General features: G+C 41.6%; 4 protein-coding genes across 4 annotated transcripts; 3 read left to right on the forward strand and 1 right to left on the reverse strand.

Moving 5' to 3' along the window:
• Positions 1-534: 534 nt before the first annotated feature.
• On the reverse strand, positions 535-1,596 carry LOC133870661 (uncharacterized). Its single transcript, XM_062307824.1, has one exon. It carries the CDS (start codon positions 1,594-1,596, stop codon positions 535-537), a length of 1,062 nt encoding a protein of 353 aa, XP_062163808.1.
• Positions 1,597-2,320: 724 nt separating this feature from the next.
• Positions 2,321-3,112, forward strand: LOC133870662 (L-type lectin-domain containing receptor kinase I.8-like). Its single transcript, XM_062307825.1, has one exon. It carries the CDS (start codon positions 2,321-2,323, stop codon positions 3,110-3,112), a length of 792 nt encoding a protein of 263 aa, XP_062163809.1.
• Positions 3,113-13,115: 10,003 nt separating this feature from the next.
• On the forward strand, positions 13,116-14,893 carry LOC133870550 (geraniol 8-hydroxylase-like). Its single transcript, XM_062307714.1, has 2 exons — positions 13,116-14,051; positions 14,162-14,893. Exons 1-2 carry the CDS (start codon positions 13,167-13,169, stop codon positions 14,771-14,773), a joined length of 1,497 nt encoding a protein of 498 aa, XP_062163698.1. The 5' UTR covers positions 13,116-13,166; the 3' UTR covers positions 14,774-14,893.
• A 2,225-nt stretch (positions 14,894-17,118) lies between these two features.
• LOC133870665 (probable L-type lectin-domain containing receptor kinase S.7) lies at positions 17,119-17,838 on the forward strand. Its single transcript, XM_062307827.1, has one exon. It carries the CDS (start codon positions 17,119-17,121, stop codon positions 17,836-17,838), a length of 720 nt encoding a protein of 239 aa, XP_062163811.1.
• The last annotated feature ends 641 nt before the right edge of the window (positions 17,839-18,479 follow it).

Genomic DNA, 18,479 nt, shown 5'->3' on the forward strand with positions numbered 1-18,479 from the left:
AATAGACCCGATCGGGAGGACCTGCTCCCCGGAAAAACCGACCAAGGGACCCTTCACCGGGACCAACTTCCCTTGTCCTATGCTCATCAACTCGAAGGCTGACTTATATATTATGTCGGCGGAACTTCCGGTGTCAACAAGGACCCTGTGTATCTTATGATTGGCAATGGCTAAAGTCACCACCAGAGCGTCCGAGTGAGGGAGCGAGACCCCAACAAAGTCCTCATTCGAGAAACCAATGAGCAAGTCCTCGTACTTCCTCATTTTCGGTGGTTTCTGGACCGAGTATATTTCGAACTCCTTCAGGTGCCTCGCATAAGCCTTACGCGCGGCACTTGAGTCACCTCCTCCTCCAAAACCGCCAGATATCGTATGAATCTCGCGGAGGTTTTCCCGACCAGGCAGTCGCGCTTGGCTCCTGCTTCTCTCTCGCCTGTCTCGGTCGGCCGGTCGGTAGTTAGGCTCTCTATCACTGTCCCGGGGGCGCTCCGTCCTTTCCCTAGGCTCTTCCCGATATCTCTGCGGCTGGTTCCTTCATTCCTCGGGCTGGGGGTTCCGATCAAACCCCGGCGGACCTCGTTGACCCACCAAGAAACAGACTAGCTTCCCGTTCCGGATAAACTTCTCGATTAAGGCCCGCAAGGACCTGCAATTCTCTGTGCTATGCCCCTTTGACTCGTGGAAAGCGCAATAGTGGTCCGCGGTCCTCGGGTGGGGGGTTCCCACTATCTCCGCAGGTTTCTCGTACATGGGATCCACTTTAATCGCCGCTAGGACCTCTTCGATGGGCGCGTTGAGGGGAGTCCAGTTGTAATCCTGGAATTTCTTCTTAACCCCGGGTTCCAATACCTCCTGCTTCTTGTGGAATTCCTTCTTCTTCTTCGACTTGTCCCCCTGATTAGAGGTTTGGCCGGTTGCTTTTCCGAGCAACGCTCGAAGAGTCTTTTCTTGGTTAATGAACTCCTCTGCCCTCTCCATGAACTCGTGCAAATAACGAGTCGGCTTTCGAGCGAGGTCAGCCATCAGCGGCCCATCTTTCCTGATTCCCTGATAGAGTGCCGAATGCACAAACTCTTCGGTGAGGCTCTCGGTGGTGAGCCTTGCTTGGTTGAAGCGCTGGAGGAACTCCTTAAGGGACTCATCTCGCCCCTGTTGTATCGACATCAAGGTGCCTGCCGGCTTCTTTCTTACAACTCCCGCCATAAATTGAGTTACGAACATTTTTCCGAATTCGTCAAAGCTTTGTATGGACTTCGGGGGAAGCCTTCTATACCAATCCCTGGCATTTCCCGACAAGGTCAGCGGGAAGGCGCGGCACGCCACCTCATCAGGGGTCCCCTGCAGCTCGAGGTGAGCGCGGTAGTTGTCCAAATGCTCCACCGAGTCCTCCTGCCCGGTGTAGGTCTTGATGTCGGGGACTTTAAACTTCTCGGGGAGGCGGAACGAGGCCACCCGGTCAGAGAAAGGGGAAGCCGACTTCTGGAGCAGATCTCTAACTCTAGATGTGCTCCCACCATGCTGGTGCTTCGCCGCTTCTGTCAGCAGGTCACACCTCTGCTCCAGCTTCTCAATGATCTCCTTGAGCTTTTTGTCCATCCTTTTCGACGCCCTGTTCTTCCGGGGTTTTTGATCCACGACATTATGGTTCTTCTTTCTTTCCTTCCGTCCTCCCTAACTACTCGGTCGCATTTCCTCACCCTGCTCTTCTCCCTCGACAGGCTGCGGGGTTGCCGAGTTTGAGTCTTCCCCGTGGTGTTGCTGTAATTCGGCATTCTTCTTCTCCAACTCGTACATCTCCTTTTCCATCTGAGCTATTCTCTCATTGAGGATCTCCAGTGTGGGAGACGGCCTTGAGGAAGACTCTCCCCCCTCCGGGCGCTCTCTCATCCGGTCCCCCCACGGGCCCCTCAGTGCTTCCGACCTTGTAGTCACCATTCCAGATTCGCAAGCAAGCTTTGCCAGAGCAAAGAGCGGTTTCCCACAGACGGCGCCAAACTGTTGATGCTGATTCCGGCTGGTGACGTAAGCCCTGCTACAGGTGAGTGTGTCCGATTGACCTGCAAATACAAAGAACACACAGTGGGTTTCCCCAGTGGTCCTCCTCCGACGGCCAAGTTAGACGAGAATTTTTTAGAGAGAAAGAGATTGAATTTGAACTAGTATCTCCTTTAATACCTGGATTTTTTCTATTTATAGGTGGTTGCCCTTGAGGTTAGGTGGGAATATCCCGGCTTTTAGGGAACAGTGACTCCCTGTGCACAAACAGGTCCCAAGTACACTCTTGACAGCGATGGGCAGGTGGGCTCTTTAATGACAGAGCATGGCGATTCAGGAAATCCCGGATCTTGGGGGGTTCAGCCACCTAAACGATCTCCTTTATCTGTACTGTCATCATTACCACTTGTCGGTTATCGGAGTATCCGACAACTACCGGTCAGGCACTACTCTCGGGAAGGAGGTTTCGCCAGTAGTGATGCATCCGAGACCTACCGCTCGGAAAGAAACCTCCCCCTCTCGGGAAGGTTATTTTATCAACAGTTGGAACAACATGCTTCATGTTTCTGTCGGATATTCTGGGACCGCACTGCTGACCGTTCTCAGCCGTTCATTAATCATGTCTGACACAATTCCAGGCTCCGTTTTCGTGGGCTTTACGGCCTCCACCGGGAGCTTGTCGGAAAGCCACCGTGTCATTGATTGTACGTTCACGTTAGTGCCACTGCCATTCTCTTCCCTCAACAAAGAGCTTGAAAATGACAAAATCAAGACCGTATTCATTGTCGTTACTCCCATTTTCTTGGGTTTGTTAACTGTAGTGACTTGCCTCTTTCCATTAGTTCTGAGAAAGCTGAAGAAGAAGAATCAGAGGATTAAGAAGAGGGAGGATATAGAAAATCAATTGAGGAATGCTGCGAATGTTCCCACCATGTTTACGTACAAGCAGCTCTCAAAGGCTACTCAAAACTTCAGCAAGGAAAACCTGTTGGGCAGGGGTGGATTTGGAAGTGTATACAAAGGCATCCTCTTGGATCCTCCGAAGATCATAGCTGTCAAGAAGATTTCGGCAACCTCAAAACAAGGTTTGTTCTACTTCCATTTGATTGTTGCATGATTATATATATGGGATTCGTAAAAAGTAACAAAATATATTGGAGGACACTGAGTGGATTGGAGAGCTAGAAGTTCTGAAACCATAGATCAACCTGAGGTTTTTTCAAATGATTTTTTAAATTATTTGTCTGAATTTGAGAGAATTTGGACATGTGATTGTTAGTGACCACTTATCGGATCCACCTGACCGGATAAGTGTAGTTGGGCAGCCTACTTTTTATTTGGTCAGATGAGTCTTATAAGTACAGTCTTTCATAATCACCTGCTCAAATTCTAACAAATGATTTGAGAGATACTAATCCCCTTTTTCCTATGTATTCCTAGAATTCATTACTGACACAAGCTAGAACTATAAGGAATTTTATATAAAATGTCATCATGAACTAATTAATTTCCAGTGTGTACAACAATTGCCTAATTAGAGTTCTAAGTACGTTGATTCCAAATTTTAATGAAAAATGTTTGGAATATTACAGCTTTTATTATAAACTGATGTTAAAGTTCATAATTAGTTAAATGATTAAGAGCGTATGGTTAACTAATTAAATTGACAAGTCAAATTTTTTACTTGATTATTTTATTAATTATGGACTGCCATGCTATTGCTATTTTGTAAATTAAGTAACTTATAGTAAAAATTGTAGTATCCCAAGTAGCACGCACGTAATGTCACTGCTTCCACCAATGACAGATGACCCATGCATAGAGTCACCAAGGCTCCCTTGGTTTTAAAATTTCCTTTTAATTTTTTTTTTATTATAGTGTAAATATATATGTATTTTTAGGCTTTAAAGTTAGGCATGGCTTTTATCCCCTCCTGATAAAACATTCTGATTCTTTTTTTAATTTATTATTATTATTATTATTATGAGTGATTTTAAACTTCCAGCAAATAGTTTAAAATATAGCATTTTTATTCATTTTGCTATAGTGAACTATACGAAAGTTCACTGTATGTAGCACTTTTTAGTATTTTCTTGTTCTTTTTTCTTCCATCTTTCTCGATCTCTCTCTCCCTCAACTTTTACAATAAACAATACATTGAAAAATAATATTTAAAAAAAAAAAAAAAGAGAGAGAGAGGGTGAGATAGATAACATATTGGAGTTTGTATTGAAAAGTTAGGAACTAAAAAAAGAAAAAAAAAAAAAAGTATTTTGAGTATGATGCAGGAGAAAATTAGGCATAAGATTTGAAGATTATTTATTGAATAAGATTAGCCCGAGAATGGAAAGAATCATACAAAATATTTGAGGATTATTTTTAGAATAATATATTTTACTTTCTGTATAAATATTTTGTTTTGTCTCAAAGGTTACGATTATTCAAGTATTCTGTTTAGAAAGTATTCAAACTTTGTTTATATAAATGCAGGTCTGTATTATTTTGGAATGAAGCTTTAAAGTATCAATTAAATTTAGAATCTTTTAGAGTTATTTTTCTGTTTGTTTATTTGGGACAATTAGGGGTACGTTATCTTTTCCCTATTTGTTATTTTCTCTTTTCCTGAATTCTATTTTCTATCTTCAATTCATAATTTCCGCTGTTATCATACGCTCTCAAAACAATCTTAATTCTATCACACGTTACTAACTAAAATAACTACTACTATTGGAGATGGTATTGTATTCTTAAAATTGAAAACGTTTAAATTCAAATGAGTTGAAAATTTGGGAATTAAATATAGTTTAAATTCACAATTTCACGTGACCAATAAAGAAAAAGTGGTAATTTTTAGATTAGAACCCATTAAAAGAACCGACATACAGTAACTGAGAATATATATAACATAAAATTCCAACCTATATACTGCCAAAAGCCAAACTTTTAGAAGAAGAAAGAGGGACGTAACTACAACTTAGTTCTTGTCTTTTGCATATTTCGAGCCAGCCAAGGGTTGCCGCTGTTATCAGTCAAGAACGACGACTAGTCACATTTTTCAGCCATAAGCTTACAAATAATATCGTCAGACCATATATGCATGTATATATGCGGCCGACGCTTGCCTGGTGTCGGAAGATGATGAAAATGAATTAAGATTCCCTCAAATTTTTTGCCCGAATTTGATAGAATTCGGGCAGGTAGTTGTGAGTGAGCATTTATGAGACCCACCTGACCAAATAAAAGTTGGGCTGCCCAACTGCTTATCCGGTCAGGTGAATCTCATAAATGCTTACTCACAACAACCTGCCCGAATTGTATCAAATTCGGGCAAAGAATTTGAGGGGATCTTGATCCGATGAAAATTGGGCGTTTTCAGCCTCAACCACTACATAACAGGTAGGTGATGGCTGGCGAATGTTAAGAGTCTTACATTGTTAAGATATATCTGAGTTGTGAGTTTTATAAATTTTGAACAAATTTCTTTTCTTAAGCTGCACGCCTTTTATGGTAGAGTAGGGTCCGTTTAAGTTTGTGATTTTAAAAAGTGCGATTTGAAAATAACGATTTTAAAATGTGCGATTTCAAAAAGTGATTTTTAAAAACGAAGTTAAGCGTTTGGCAAAATAGCAGTTTGGCCTTTAAAATCGCAGGTTAGCCTTTTAAAATACTGCGTTTTCAAAAAAGCACCCAATTGCCTGCGATTTGAATAAGCACTTTTTTGCGTTTTTAAATCGCAAATTTTTAAAAACGCAATTTTCAAACGGTTCATTTTCTGCGATTTGGTTTAAAATCGCACTTTTTCTCTTTGAAATCGCAATCCCAAACGCACCCTAAGGCTCAATAAATTTTATGGTTAAATAACTATTTGCCGGACCTTTATTTTTTGTACCCTTAGTTTTATACTTTATCAAATTTGGTTCCTGTGGTATATGAAAAGACGAAAATGGTACCTCCGTTCAATTTACTAACGTCCAGCCACGTCATCCTACAAGTGTCGGCGTACATGCGCGATACCTGTTCCCGTGGCACACCTCAGCGCTGACGTGGCTACCATTTTTTTTAATGATTTCTTATATATATTAAAAAAAAAAAAAAAAAATCTGGGATGGCTGCCACCCTCATTTTGGCCAAGGGGGTGGTTGAGCCACTCTCAAGGTACCATTTCTGGTATTTATTCAAACCACAGGGGGCACATCATAAAATTTATAAAACCACAGGGATATATATTGGAAAAAAAAATTGTGATTAAGTAACAAACATTTGGTCATTTTCTGGGTTATATCAATTGGCTACGCATATAATTTTGTGTTTCCAATTATTACACATGACTGATTATGTTTTTTTTTTTTTTTTTTTTTTTTTTTTAATGAAGGGTTCAATTCTTGTCAACATGTTATTTTGATACACGACAGGTATACATGTTACTTTTGGTTCAAAATAGGCATACCAAATATTATTTGTGTATAAAGTACCATTTGTGATATAATTACAAAACTAAAGTATCATTTCTGGTACTTATTAAAATCACAAGGGGCACATCATGAAATGTATAAAACAACATGAGTATATATTGGAGAAAAAAAATTGTGGTTTTTAATTTTAAACATCTATTTTTTTTTAAAAAAAAAAAAAAAAATTCTAGGGGTGGGGCCACATGAACACCCCCCAAGGGCTAAAGTGAAAAAATAAATAAATTAGGTTTTGGCCCATGGTTCGGTCACCCCCATGGGCCACGGGGATGGTTCGGCCACCCCAGGCCTAATGGGGGTGGCCGAGCCAAATGGAGGTGGTTTCGGCCACCCCCATTTCGCCTGAGGGTGGCCGAACCACCCTTGTGGCCCATGGGGGTGGTCGAGGGTGGTTCAGCCACCCCCAAGGGCCAAAACCTAATTTTTTTTTTTTTTTTTTTCACTTTGGCCTTTGGGGTGGTTGAACCACCTCCAAGCCAAATGGGGGTGGCCAACCAGCCCCATGTGGCCCAAAGGGGTGGTTGAGCCACCCCAGATTTATATATATATAAAAAAGAAATCATTAAAATAATAATAATAAAAATGATAGCTACGTCAGTGCTGAGGTGTATCACGAGGACAGGTATCGCGCATGCACGCCGACACTTATAGGATGATGTGGCTGGACGTTAATTTTGGATGAAAAATTGGACGGAGATACCATTTCTGTCTTTTCATATATCACATGTACCAAATTTGATAAAAAATAAAACTGATGGAGCAAAAAATGAAGGTCGTAAAACACATGGGTGTGTAGGCTATTTAACCCTAAATTTTATCATGGTATTAGAGCTTCAGGGCTTTGGACAATGTTGAACATGTCAACAATTAGGGATAAAATGTTTTTCCCCTCTTTCTTTTCATTGAATCGAATACCATTAAATAGAATTACATTCATCTTGATTTTGGTCTATACGCAAATTGTGCCTAGTATCACGCCTGTAATCACTGCATGTCTATCTCCGTAGATTTTCCCTTCTTTGACTGTTGACTATTTACAACTATTTACAACTCACGCTTGTTGACTATTTACAACTCACGCCAACACTCCCCCTCAAGTTGGAGCATATAGATCTCTCATGCACAACTTGTTAAGTGAGTTGTAAAACTCTTTACTTGATACTGCCTTAGTGAGGATATCTGCTAGTTGATCTTCAGATTTCACAAATGGGAAGCAGATTATCTTCTCTTCCAAGTTTTCTTTGATGAAGTGTCGATCCACTTCAACATGCTTTGTACGGTCATGTTGGACTGGATCGTGAGATATTGCAATGGCAGATTTATTGTCACAGAAAAGCTCCATTTCTGAAGTAGGAGTAAATCCAAGTTCAGTAAGAAGCCTCCTGATCCACAGTAGTTCACACAATCCCTTCGCCATTCCACGAAATTCAGCCTCAGCACTAGAAAGTGCTACTACTTTTTGTTTCTTGCTTCTCCAAGTGACTAGGTTTCCGCCTACAAACATAAAATAACCTGAGGTAGATTTTCTGTCTGAGATACTTCCAGCCCAATCTGCATCTGTATAGCCCTTAATTTTCAAATGGCTATTCCTCGAGAACATTAGTCCCTTTCCTGGTGACCCCTTCAAGTATCTTAGTATCCGGATTACAGCATCCATGTGATCTTCACTGGGATTATGCATAAATTGACTGACTACACTCACGGCATAAGCAATGTCAGGACGAGTATGTGAGAGGTATATTAGTTTCCCAACTAACCTTTGGTATCTTCTTTTGTCCGTTGGAGCTTGGTCTGGATACTCTCCAAGTCGATGATTTTGAACAATTGGAGTATCTGCTGGCTTGCACTCCAACATCCCTACTTCTGATAATACATCCAGTACATATTTCCTTTGGGAAAGGAATATTCCTTCCTTAGACCTTGCGACTTCGATTCCCAGAAAATACTTAAGCCCTCCCAAATTTTTCATTTCAAAATCGGTAGCCAGTTCCTCCTGTAGTCTTAATATCTCTTCTTCATTGTCACCTGTAATAATCATGTCATCCACATAGACTATTAATACCGTTACCTTCTTTCCGTTATGCTTTATGAACAGTGTATGATCTGAGTTGCTTTGCTTGAACCCATATTTCCGCATTGCCATGCTGAATCGCCCAAACCACGCTCGTGGTGATTGTTTTAGGCCATATAGGGCCCGTTGTAGTTTACACACAACTTTGACATCCGTGGAGGCTGTGTATCCCGGGGGAAGGTCTATGTACACTTCTTCTTCAAGTTTGCCGTGTAAGAATGCATTTTTTACATCAAATTGATGTAGTGGCCAATCAAGGTTAGCTGCAAGAGATAATAGAATCCTTACAGTGCTGAGCTTTGCTACTGGTGAGAAGGTCTTTTGATAATCAACCCCATACGTTTGTGTATAGCCTTTTGCCACCAATCTTGCTTTGTATCTCTCTACTGATCCATCTGCCTTGTGTTTGATGGAAAATACCCATTTGCATCCTACTGTCTTCTTCCCTTCAGGTAGTGGAACGAGGGTCCATGTGTCATTTTTAAGTAGTGCCTCCATTTCTTCCTTTATTGCCTGTGTCCATTTTGGATCAGACAAGGTTTCCTGAATTCCAGCCGGAACTTGGATTGAGGAAAGTACGTGCACAAATCCTCTGAGAGGTTCAGGTAATCTCTTGGTTGACATATAGTTGGCAATTGGATACCTTGATCTTCGCTCTTCATCATCAGGGGAGTATCTTTTTGGTGGCTGGCCACGGTTTGTCCTGAAAGGTAGAACATATCCAGCAGAGGGATTCAGGTTACTATTATCTAAATGTGTGTCAAGTGTGCTTACCTCAGGAATATTCTCAGGAGAAGAGCTTGTGGGTACTATGGAAAGGGAGGGGCTTGCGTTCTGACCCTGAGTGTGCTTCTTCTTCTTCACCATGTGGTTCTACACTCATCACTGTATTACTCTTCGGCCAGTCAAAGTGCGCCCAATTCTGTTCTTGATCATGTATCTCCCCCTGAAGAGCAGGATTGGGGCCAGAGAAGAACGGTTCAGATTCCAAGAAGGTGACATCCATAGTCACATAGAGACGATTGGTCGAGGGGTCATAGCATCGATATCCCTTCTGATGCGTAGCGTAACCTAAGAAGAGACACCTGAGAGCACAGGGGTCCAACTTAGTTCGTTGGTTCTTATGAAGGTGTACGTAAGCCACACACCCAAATACTCGGGGAGGGAGCATAAGGGTCGTGGGTAGGGAGACATGGGACGCCAAGACCTGGAGTGGAGTCTGAAATTGCAGGACTTTGGAGGGAAGTCTGTTAAGTAGGTGAACAGCGGTGGATACTGCATCGGGCCAATATCGAGTTGGCACGTGATTTCCATGGAGTAGGGCTCGGGCAGTCTCAAGAATGTAACGGTTCTTTCGCTCAGCTACACCATTTTGCTGTGGTGTCTGAGGACACGACGTCTCATGAATAAGTCCATGGTGGTCAAAATAGGCGCGGAAGCGCTGATTAACAAATTCACCGCCATTGTCAGAGCGAATGACTCGGAGTTTGGCAGAGAATTTAGTTTGGATCATTGCATGGAATGATTGAAAAATGGAGAACACCTCATCTTTATTTTTCATCAAGTAAAGCCATGTCATGCGGGTACAATCATCGACAAAGAGAACGAACCAACGAATTCCCGAGACAATAGAAACCGGGGAAGGACCCCATACATCAGAGTGAACAAGTGTAAACGGGACAGTGCTTTTATTCAAACTTGGCAAATAAGAAGTACGATGACTTTTGGCTACAATGCAGGTAGAGCATTTTAATTCAGATACCACTACATTATTGAAAAGTTTAGGAAATACATGTTTCAGATAGCCAAAATTTGGATGCCCCAATCGTTGATGCCATAACCGGATTTGCCGTTCCCGTCCATCACTACGTACATGACACACATGACCCGTGCTCACGTCATCCACATAATATAGGCCCCCCCTTTTAGTACCACGCCCAATTATCTCCTTGGTGAGAATATCCTGAAGAAGGCAAAAATGAGAGTAAATTAGAACCACACAATTTAGTTCTTCAGTAACTTGGCCAACAGACAGTAACTTATGTGATAGTGATGGAATAAGTAGTGTATGAGATAGTTGGAGAGACGGGGACAGGGACACGGTGCCAGCCCCTGTAACTGGGGAGACCACCCCATTAGCATTTTCAACACAAGTGCGTCGCGGGGTAGATCTCGTAGTAAAATCTGTTGCATCAAAGGTCATATGATCGGTGGCTGCTGAGTCAAGAAGCCAAGTATTGCGGTTACCATCACTGGAGGAGGTGGCAAAACCAGAGCAAATTTTACCTATATCTGAGACTGGGTCCACATTCAGGGGGTTGACTTGATGTACTAGAGACAAATGAGGCTCAGCTGACATGGCAGCCACAGTCCCGGTATTTGTTTCTACACCCCCAAAATTCATTTTCTTCTTTGCCTGCAAATCATGCCACCAGTCAGGATACCCATTCCTTTTAAAACAAGTAGCAATCGTGTGATTCGGCTTTCCACAGTGGGAGCATTTAGTCCCATCCGGGACATTTTCGGAATTGCGTGACCTAGAGGTCACGATAGGCTTGCTTGAGTTCAGGCTGGAAGCCGCACCACGACCGGAACCCACACAGTGGGATTGCAGCCCCTTGGTGGCCAGAACCGCGCCAGAGGTGGTGTGGGGTTCGTCGGCGCTCATGACAGCTTGCCGGAGAGACTCCCGACGGACCAGGGCGTAGGCCTGCTCGATGGAGGGGAAGGGCCGCATCTGGAGTACATCACTCCGGATGTGGTCAAGTCGATCGTCGATCTCGTCGAGGAAGGTGTAGACCCGGTCCTCCTAGAGCATGGAGTTTTAGTGGTGGATGTCGGCGGGGCACTCCATCGGATTCGGCCGCCGGAAGTCGATCTCGCGCTAGAGACCTTGCAGATCGGTGTAGAACTTCTCAAGGGAGCCGCCGGCTTGTTTCAGACAAGCAACTCGTCGTCGGAGTTCGTAGACCTGAGAGGTATCACTTCCATCAAAAAATGTTGTAGCAATCGCGTCCCAAACTGCTTTAGCAGTGGGAAATCGGATGAAATTTCCGATGAGCGTCGGGTCCATAGAGTTGATCAGCCATCCTTTGACAATGGCGTTATCGGTTCGCCATTTTCGAAAGGATGGATCTGTCGTCGGCGGTGGCGGATAGTCACCGTTGATAAATCCCAATTTGTCTTTGCCGGAGATATACATCTCGACAATTTGGGACCAAAGGCCGTAGTTGGAACTGTTCAACTTGATACCAATCGGGGCAGCAATGTTTTCAGTGGAATAGGTCGGGGTCTGCACCTTAGATAGGGCTTCGGTCATTTGGGTGGTGAAGTTGGTAAGGATAGAGGTTGTTGGTGGTGGGTTATCATCGGAACCGGTGACAGAGTCAGCCATAGCTGAAAGAACAGGATTAGGTAAGAGCAGCCAAATTTTTTCTTTTTTTTTTCTTTTTTTTTTCGCGTCTACTGACTTTCCATTAAATGAAACGACAAAGACAAAAAAAAAAAATAAAGAAAAGAATCACAAGTGGTGGAGTGGTGGACCTCACCTCCAGCAATTGTCCAACAAGTAGGTGGAGTGGTGAACCTCACCTCCAGCAATTGTCCAATTCTTTTCCTGGGAAATCACAAGTGGTGGAGTGGTGGACCTCACCTCCAGCAATTGTCCAATTCTTTTCCTCTTCTCCCTCCCAGTTTCTCCTGATTCTTCTCCCTTCACTTTCTTGTTCTTCCTTTCTGGGTGAAACAGGAAGAGTGAGAGAGCAAGAGATCAGACCCCGAGAATGAACCCGTGAGGCTGGAGGACCGAACAGAGGAACCCGATCCTTCTGGGGGTCCGGTCAACGGTGGGTCGTCGGAGGGTGCAGGGCTGAGACCTGTTTGCTCTATGCCGACCAGTTGAAGCAACGCTCCGTCGATCAGTTCAAGGAAGGGTCTCTGGGGATGGAACAGCTCGCAGCCGTTGTCGTCTCCCCCTCCCTCATCTCAATCTCCAGCTCTGCCAGCCAGAGAAAAAAAAAAAAAAAAAGAACAAGGCTCTGTTTTTCAATTGAAAAAACAGAGTTTTATCATTCTCTCAAAATCACAACTAAGCTCTGATACCATGTCAACAATTAGGGATAAAATGTTTTTCCCCTCTTTCTTTTCATTGAATCGAATACCATTAAATAGAATTACATTCATCTTGATTTTGGTCTATACGCAAATTGTGCCTAGTATCACGCCTGTAATCACTGCATGTCTATCTCCGTAGATTTTCCCTTCTTTGACTGTTGACTATTTACAACTCACGCTTGTTGACTATTTACAACTCACGCCAACAGAACATTCCCTCCTGTTGTAAACGTGTTTGGACAATAGTGTCACACGTGAGGAGGTGTGTACGTTAAGAAACTCACATTACAAAGGTATATCTGAGTTGAAAGCTTTATAAGTTTTGAGTAAATCTCTTCTTTTAAGGTATCTTTTGTGGTACAGCAACCCCAATGAATTCTATCCGTCAATTTAATTTATTTATGGTTCTCTTAATTCCGCGAATCCCTTTATAAGCGGTGATGAGCAGAAAACCTTTGGAGTTCCTGATCTGATCTTCTTCTGCTAACTACTTCCAAGAAGAAGGCGAAATTGAGTAAATGGACTACCTAGCATTTGTGCTGGTCCTTCCCTTTGTGTGGGCAGCTATTCATGTGCTTGGAGGCTGGAAGTCTTCCTCGCCCAGGCTCCCCCCAGGCCCCAAGCCTTTTCCAATCATTGGAAACATCTTGGAGCTCCAAGGAAACCAACCCCACCGAGTCCTTTCCAAGCTCTCTAAAACTCATGGACCCCTCATGACTCTCAAGCTCGGGAGTATTACAACCATAGTCATTTCCTCTCCAGACTTGGCCAAAGAAGCACTGCAAAAACACGACGACGTCTTCTCCGGCCGAACTGTCCCGGACAGTGGCCGAGCACTCAACCACCACAAATTTTCAGTGGGTTGGCTGCCCACATCGGCTCTTTGGAGAAACCTCAGGAAAGTTTCTGCCACGCAAATATTTGCTCCACAAAGGCTCGATTCCACCCAAGCCATTCGGAGAAAAAAGGTACAAGAACTAGTGGACCATGTTAGAGAAAATAGTGGTCAAGCGGTTGATATTGGTGGAGCAGCCTTCACAACTACTCTGAAAGCCATATCAAACACTTTTTTCTCTACTGACTTGGCAGAGTATTGTTCAAATGCGTCCCAAGAGTTCCAGTATCTCATAGTGGGTACCATGGAAGAAGCTGGAAGGCCGAATATTGCAGACTATTTCCCTGCACTTCGTTTTGTCGACCCACAAGGTACACGCCGAAGGATGACGATTTATCTTGGAAAATGTTTTAGAATTCTGGATGGTATAATCAATGAACGATTACAATTAAGAGCATCGTCTTCAAAGGGTTCCAAGGCAAGCAGCGATGTACTCGATTCCCTCCTCGATCTCACTGAAGAAGATAATTCAGAACTGAGCTGCGACAACATCAAACATTTACTTCTGGTACGTGATTGACTACTTTTCTTGAACTTTGCTTAATTCAGAAAGCAAAATTGTGTTTCTTTTCAATTATATTTTGATCTTAACTCAGCTCACACACTGCCTTATGTCAGGATTTATTTGTTGCGGGGATCGACACAACATCTAGTACAGTGGAATGGGCAATGGCAGAGTTACTACACGACCCTGAAAAAATGGCAAAAGCCCGAGAAGAGCTTGAACAAGTCCTTGGAAAAGACGTGCTTGTTCAAGAATCAGACATCTCAAAGTTAAACTATCTACGAGCAGTAGTGAAAGAGACCCTTCGGTTGCACCCACCAGCGCCTTTCCTGGTTCCCCACAAGGCTGAGAATGACGTAGAGATGTGTGGCTTCACGGTGCCCAGAAATGCACAAATACTGGTAAACGTGTGGGCAATGGGGCGAGATTCAAGCATATGGTCAGACCCAAATTTGTTTCTGCCTGAGAGGTTTTTAGAGAAGGACATAGACTTCAAAGGGAGAGATTTCGAGCTCATTCCCTTTGGAGCTGGAAGAAGGATCTGCCCTGGATTGCCTTTGGCCAACCGGATGGTGCACTTGATGTTGGGTTCTCTTATCCACTGCTTTAATTGGAAGCTTGCAGATGGGATGAAGCCAGAAGATATAGACATGAGTGAGACTTTTGGCATTTCCTTACATAAGGCTAAGCCTCTCCGGGCTATCCCCATGATCAGTTCCGTGTAATTTTCATTGCTTTTGTTTTTAGCAAATATGGATATGTGAGCCTCAAGTCTGTAGACATGCATGATGTAAGGATTTTGTGCATATGTGGAATAAACGACTGGGCTTTTTTCTCGTGGATAAGAGATGGATCCAGCTTAGCAATACCTCCATCGACTAAATATTATAAATAACTCTGGTACAACTTTACTAATTTTTTTTCAAACTAATTATTAGTTTTGTTTTCTAACAGGTAAGTTCTACGTATCCAATAGTTTAATTTAAAAAATAAATTGTTAAAATTATACAAAAGTTATAAATGTATCATATCTCGTACTATAATAGCATGTTAAAAATTTCATAAATAATTAAGCCCAGTTTTCAGCTTAAAAATCTCACACAAAACTTTACCTTTCTCTCTCTAGTTTCTGATTTTAAGTAGTTTTTAGTGTGAGGGAGGGTTGTAGAGTAGCAAAGCCCTACAAAAGTGAACTCTCAATAGAGAAGCTCCAAGTTTTAGGTTTAAGTGTTCTAAAGTATATTATCTAAATTCTATCTTTTTATTATTTATGTTACTTAATGTGCCGTTGTAATATCCATATAAAGTATAGGAGGTTAAACACCATGTTTATAATGAATGGTTATTAACTGCATATATATAACCGCCTAAATAACCGCATAACAGCTTTTGTAGGCAATTAAAAAAAATCGTTAACTACCTACAATAATGTAGTTAGCGGTTTTAAGAGTAGGGGGAGGCAGTTAATAACTTCTAACTGCCTACCCTATATTAAAAATAGTACGGGACTTGCAATATAGTACTAAGGAGGGTATTGTATCACAAGGATTGGGGGGTTGTTTTAGTTATGAAATACTTAAGACGTTGCCTAATTTAATTAGGAAAAAGATGATTTGTTTTGTTTTATTACTAAGCTAAACAAGTAAAATGGAGAGTTTTAAGAACAAGGAAAGTATAGGGCATTGATTTCACTCAATCCTTATACACATGGTATACTATATTCCTCCCGGATTTCCTTCACAAATGTAATACGAGCGCGTAATGATTGTCAATCACACGACGACCTCAACATGAAATTACTTTAGTTAAAAACAATGATAATCCATCTATTTATACAAAAGTCATTCAACTTATATCTAGGGTTGAATGATTCATGCTCCCTAGTATGGACTATAAGATCTTTTAATAAGTATACACATCTATGGAAAAAGCATAAACCATCTTAGTTAACACATAATCTCCATATAAAATTATACTAGAATGGAAAAACATTAAAGCAATTATTAAACTAAAAAGAGTGTGGAGTAATATGTGTTCCCTAGCATGAGTTATCAAATTCACATAAATTGTGTCATAAGCACCATTACACAACCATCTTTAGGCTATGTAATCATTACACTTGTATGGAAATCCAAGAACAACACAATCAACCCATGGCATTTAAAAAGAGTTTATCAACACGCTACAACTAAATTAGCTACTCATAGAGTTATGAGATTCTCTTATAGAAGAAGAAGAACCCATTTCTCTAAGAGATATAAAAACTATAACCCACACTAACAAGATGTAAAACAAATAACTTTAATAAAGGAATCTAACTTAACAACTAAAAATACTCAAAAACAAGCTTTAAAGGAAATAAAATCTAAGAGGAACATTTAAAGAACAAGCTACGGGCTCTGGAATCTAAGGATTCCAGAGTTGTATTCAACATAAAATAATACAAACAAGAGAAAGAAGAAGAAAGAAGTGCTGAAAAATGTAAAGAATACTTGCATCAACTAAATTTCAACTTCACTTTACTAAAAACGAATTTAAAATAAGTTACAACATCAACATACCTTTAAAACTAAGCTCTCTGGAAAACATGAAGAAAAGGGTGCATCACTTGAATGTACAAAAACTAAAAAATGAAAATATTAACTAAAACTCTCTACATACGTAACTCTCACGTCTATGCTCTATTTATAGAGGATTTGGTACAACAAACCTAGCTCAAACAATCATTCTCAGCCGCACAAAATGATGGTGACAACTTCTGATTAGGACCGCACAACTTAAGGATGAATTTGAGCCACACAAAAAGCTGCCGATATCTGAAGATCTTTCTGAAATATCCGAAGTCGATCGATCGATTTATTTTGCCTTGGAGATTTCGATCGATCGAATGTAGATCTATCGATTTAAATTCGACTGAAGAATCGATCGATCGATTTTAAACTATATATATATAGGTGAAAGGGAGTACATCGCAGAAATATGCACTATTGGGCGTCTGAGGCACAAAAACATTGTGCAACTCCACGGTTGGTGCCATGAGGACGAGCATCTGCTCCTGGTGTATGAATACATGCAAAACGGCAGCCTGGATCTGTTCATCGGAAAAGGGTTTCTTGACTGGAAAACTAGGCACAAGATATTGACAGGGTTGGCTTCCGCATTACTATACCTCCACGAAGAGTGTGGAAACCCTGTGGTTCATCGAGACGTTAAGCCTAGCAACGTGATGTTAGATTCTGATTATAATGCCCATTTGGGTGATTTCGGGCTTGCAAGATTGCTCCAAAACGACGCGTCGGTTACAACCATGTTGGCTGGGACTCCAGGCTATTTGGCCCCAGAAGTAGGCTTCACAGGAAAGGCTACGCCGGAATCGGACGTGTATAGCTTTGGCATGGTGGTTCTAGAAGTAATATGTGGGAAAAGATCGAGGGGTGTCATGGACGAAGACAGTTTGGTAGATTATGTATGGAATTTGTACGGGAAAAATGTGTTGCTTGAGTGTGTGGACAAGAAGCTCGAAGGGAACTGCAAATTTGATGAGGAGGAAGTGAAGAGGACGCTGATTGTAGGGCTTGCATGTTTGCACCCAGATTCTAGTTTCCGGCCTAGGATCAGAAAAGTGGTGCATATTCTTTTGAACCCAAACGAGCCGGCCCTGATGATCAACTTGCCAGAAACTCGACCTTGTGGATTTTATGTATCGATATCTTCTTCTTCTGCTGCTTACACAACCACAAATTTTGGCTCTAAAACTGGCTCTGCTTTGCTTGATCATGAGATCGATTGAGGTCCAATATCACTATTAGTGATTACATATATATAGATATATACATGCAATGAAATTGACTATTGAAAAATTGTGCACCCGGTGTAACGACACAATCCTAAAACAATACAATATTGTTCGCTTTTAGCTCTCTCGAACTAGACTTCTCAGTATATCGATCACCTATCCTGACATTACTCTCGTATAAACACGCTTAACTGCGAAATTTTGATAGGTTCTTAACTATCACAACTTCAAGACACATTACGTTAAGAAGGGTGCGAATATTTATACAAGCATATCCTCAATTTTCATACCCAAGCGATGGGACATCACACCCGGCCTCCCGGCAAATTAAAAATAAAAATAAAATAAAATAAAAATATGCAGCTCCATTGTTCAATTTTTACTAGTGCTTTGGATTTCCACCTTATAACGTGTATATATGTATGTAAAAGATTCGTTGATAGGGACATAAACTGTCATACATATATGAGATACAAAAGATTTTCCCTTAAAACTGAAATCATGGGGTTAATATATTGAGCAAAGTGACTACGATATCTGTCATATGTAACATTGATTTACATTTAAGCATTCGGCAAAATGAAATTTTACTCATCGTCTATCGTGAATATATAAAGGGTAATGGAAAAACTTTT

Source organism: Alnus glutinosa, chromosome 6 (assembly GCF_958979055.1).
Source record: "Alnus glutinosa chromosome 6, dhAlnGlut1.1, whole genome shotgun sequence".
NCBI classification, from domain to species: Eukaryota; Viridiplantae; Streptophyta; class Magnoliopsida; order Fagales; family Betulaceae; genus Alnus; species Alnus glutinosa.

Bases quoted from the DNA above. Each gene is read 5' to 3' on its own strand.
- LOC133870665 (XM_062307827.1), top strand. From the start codon at position 17,119: ATGCAAAACGGCAGCCTGGATCTGTTCATCGGAAAAGGGTTTCTTGAC.
- LOC133870661 (XM_062307824.1), bottom strand. From the start codon at position 1,596: ATGGACAAAAAGCTCAAGGAGATCATTGAGAAGCTGGAGCAGAGGTGT.
- LOC133870662 (XM_062307825.1), top strand. From the start codon at position 2,321: ATGGCGATTCAGGAAATCCCGGATCTTGGGGGGTTCAGCCACCTAAAC.
- LOC133870550 (XM_062307714.1), top strand. From the start codon at position 13,167: ATGGACTACCTAGCATTTGTGCTGGTCCTTCCCTTTGTGTGGGCAGCT. The intron at 14,052-14,161 runs GTACGTGATTGA...GCCTTATGTCAG, and splicing joins ACATCAAACATTTACTTCTG to GATTTATTTGTTGCGGGGAT.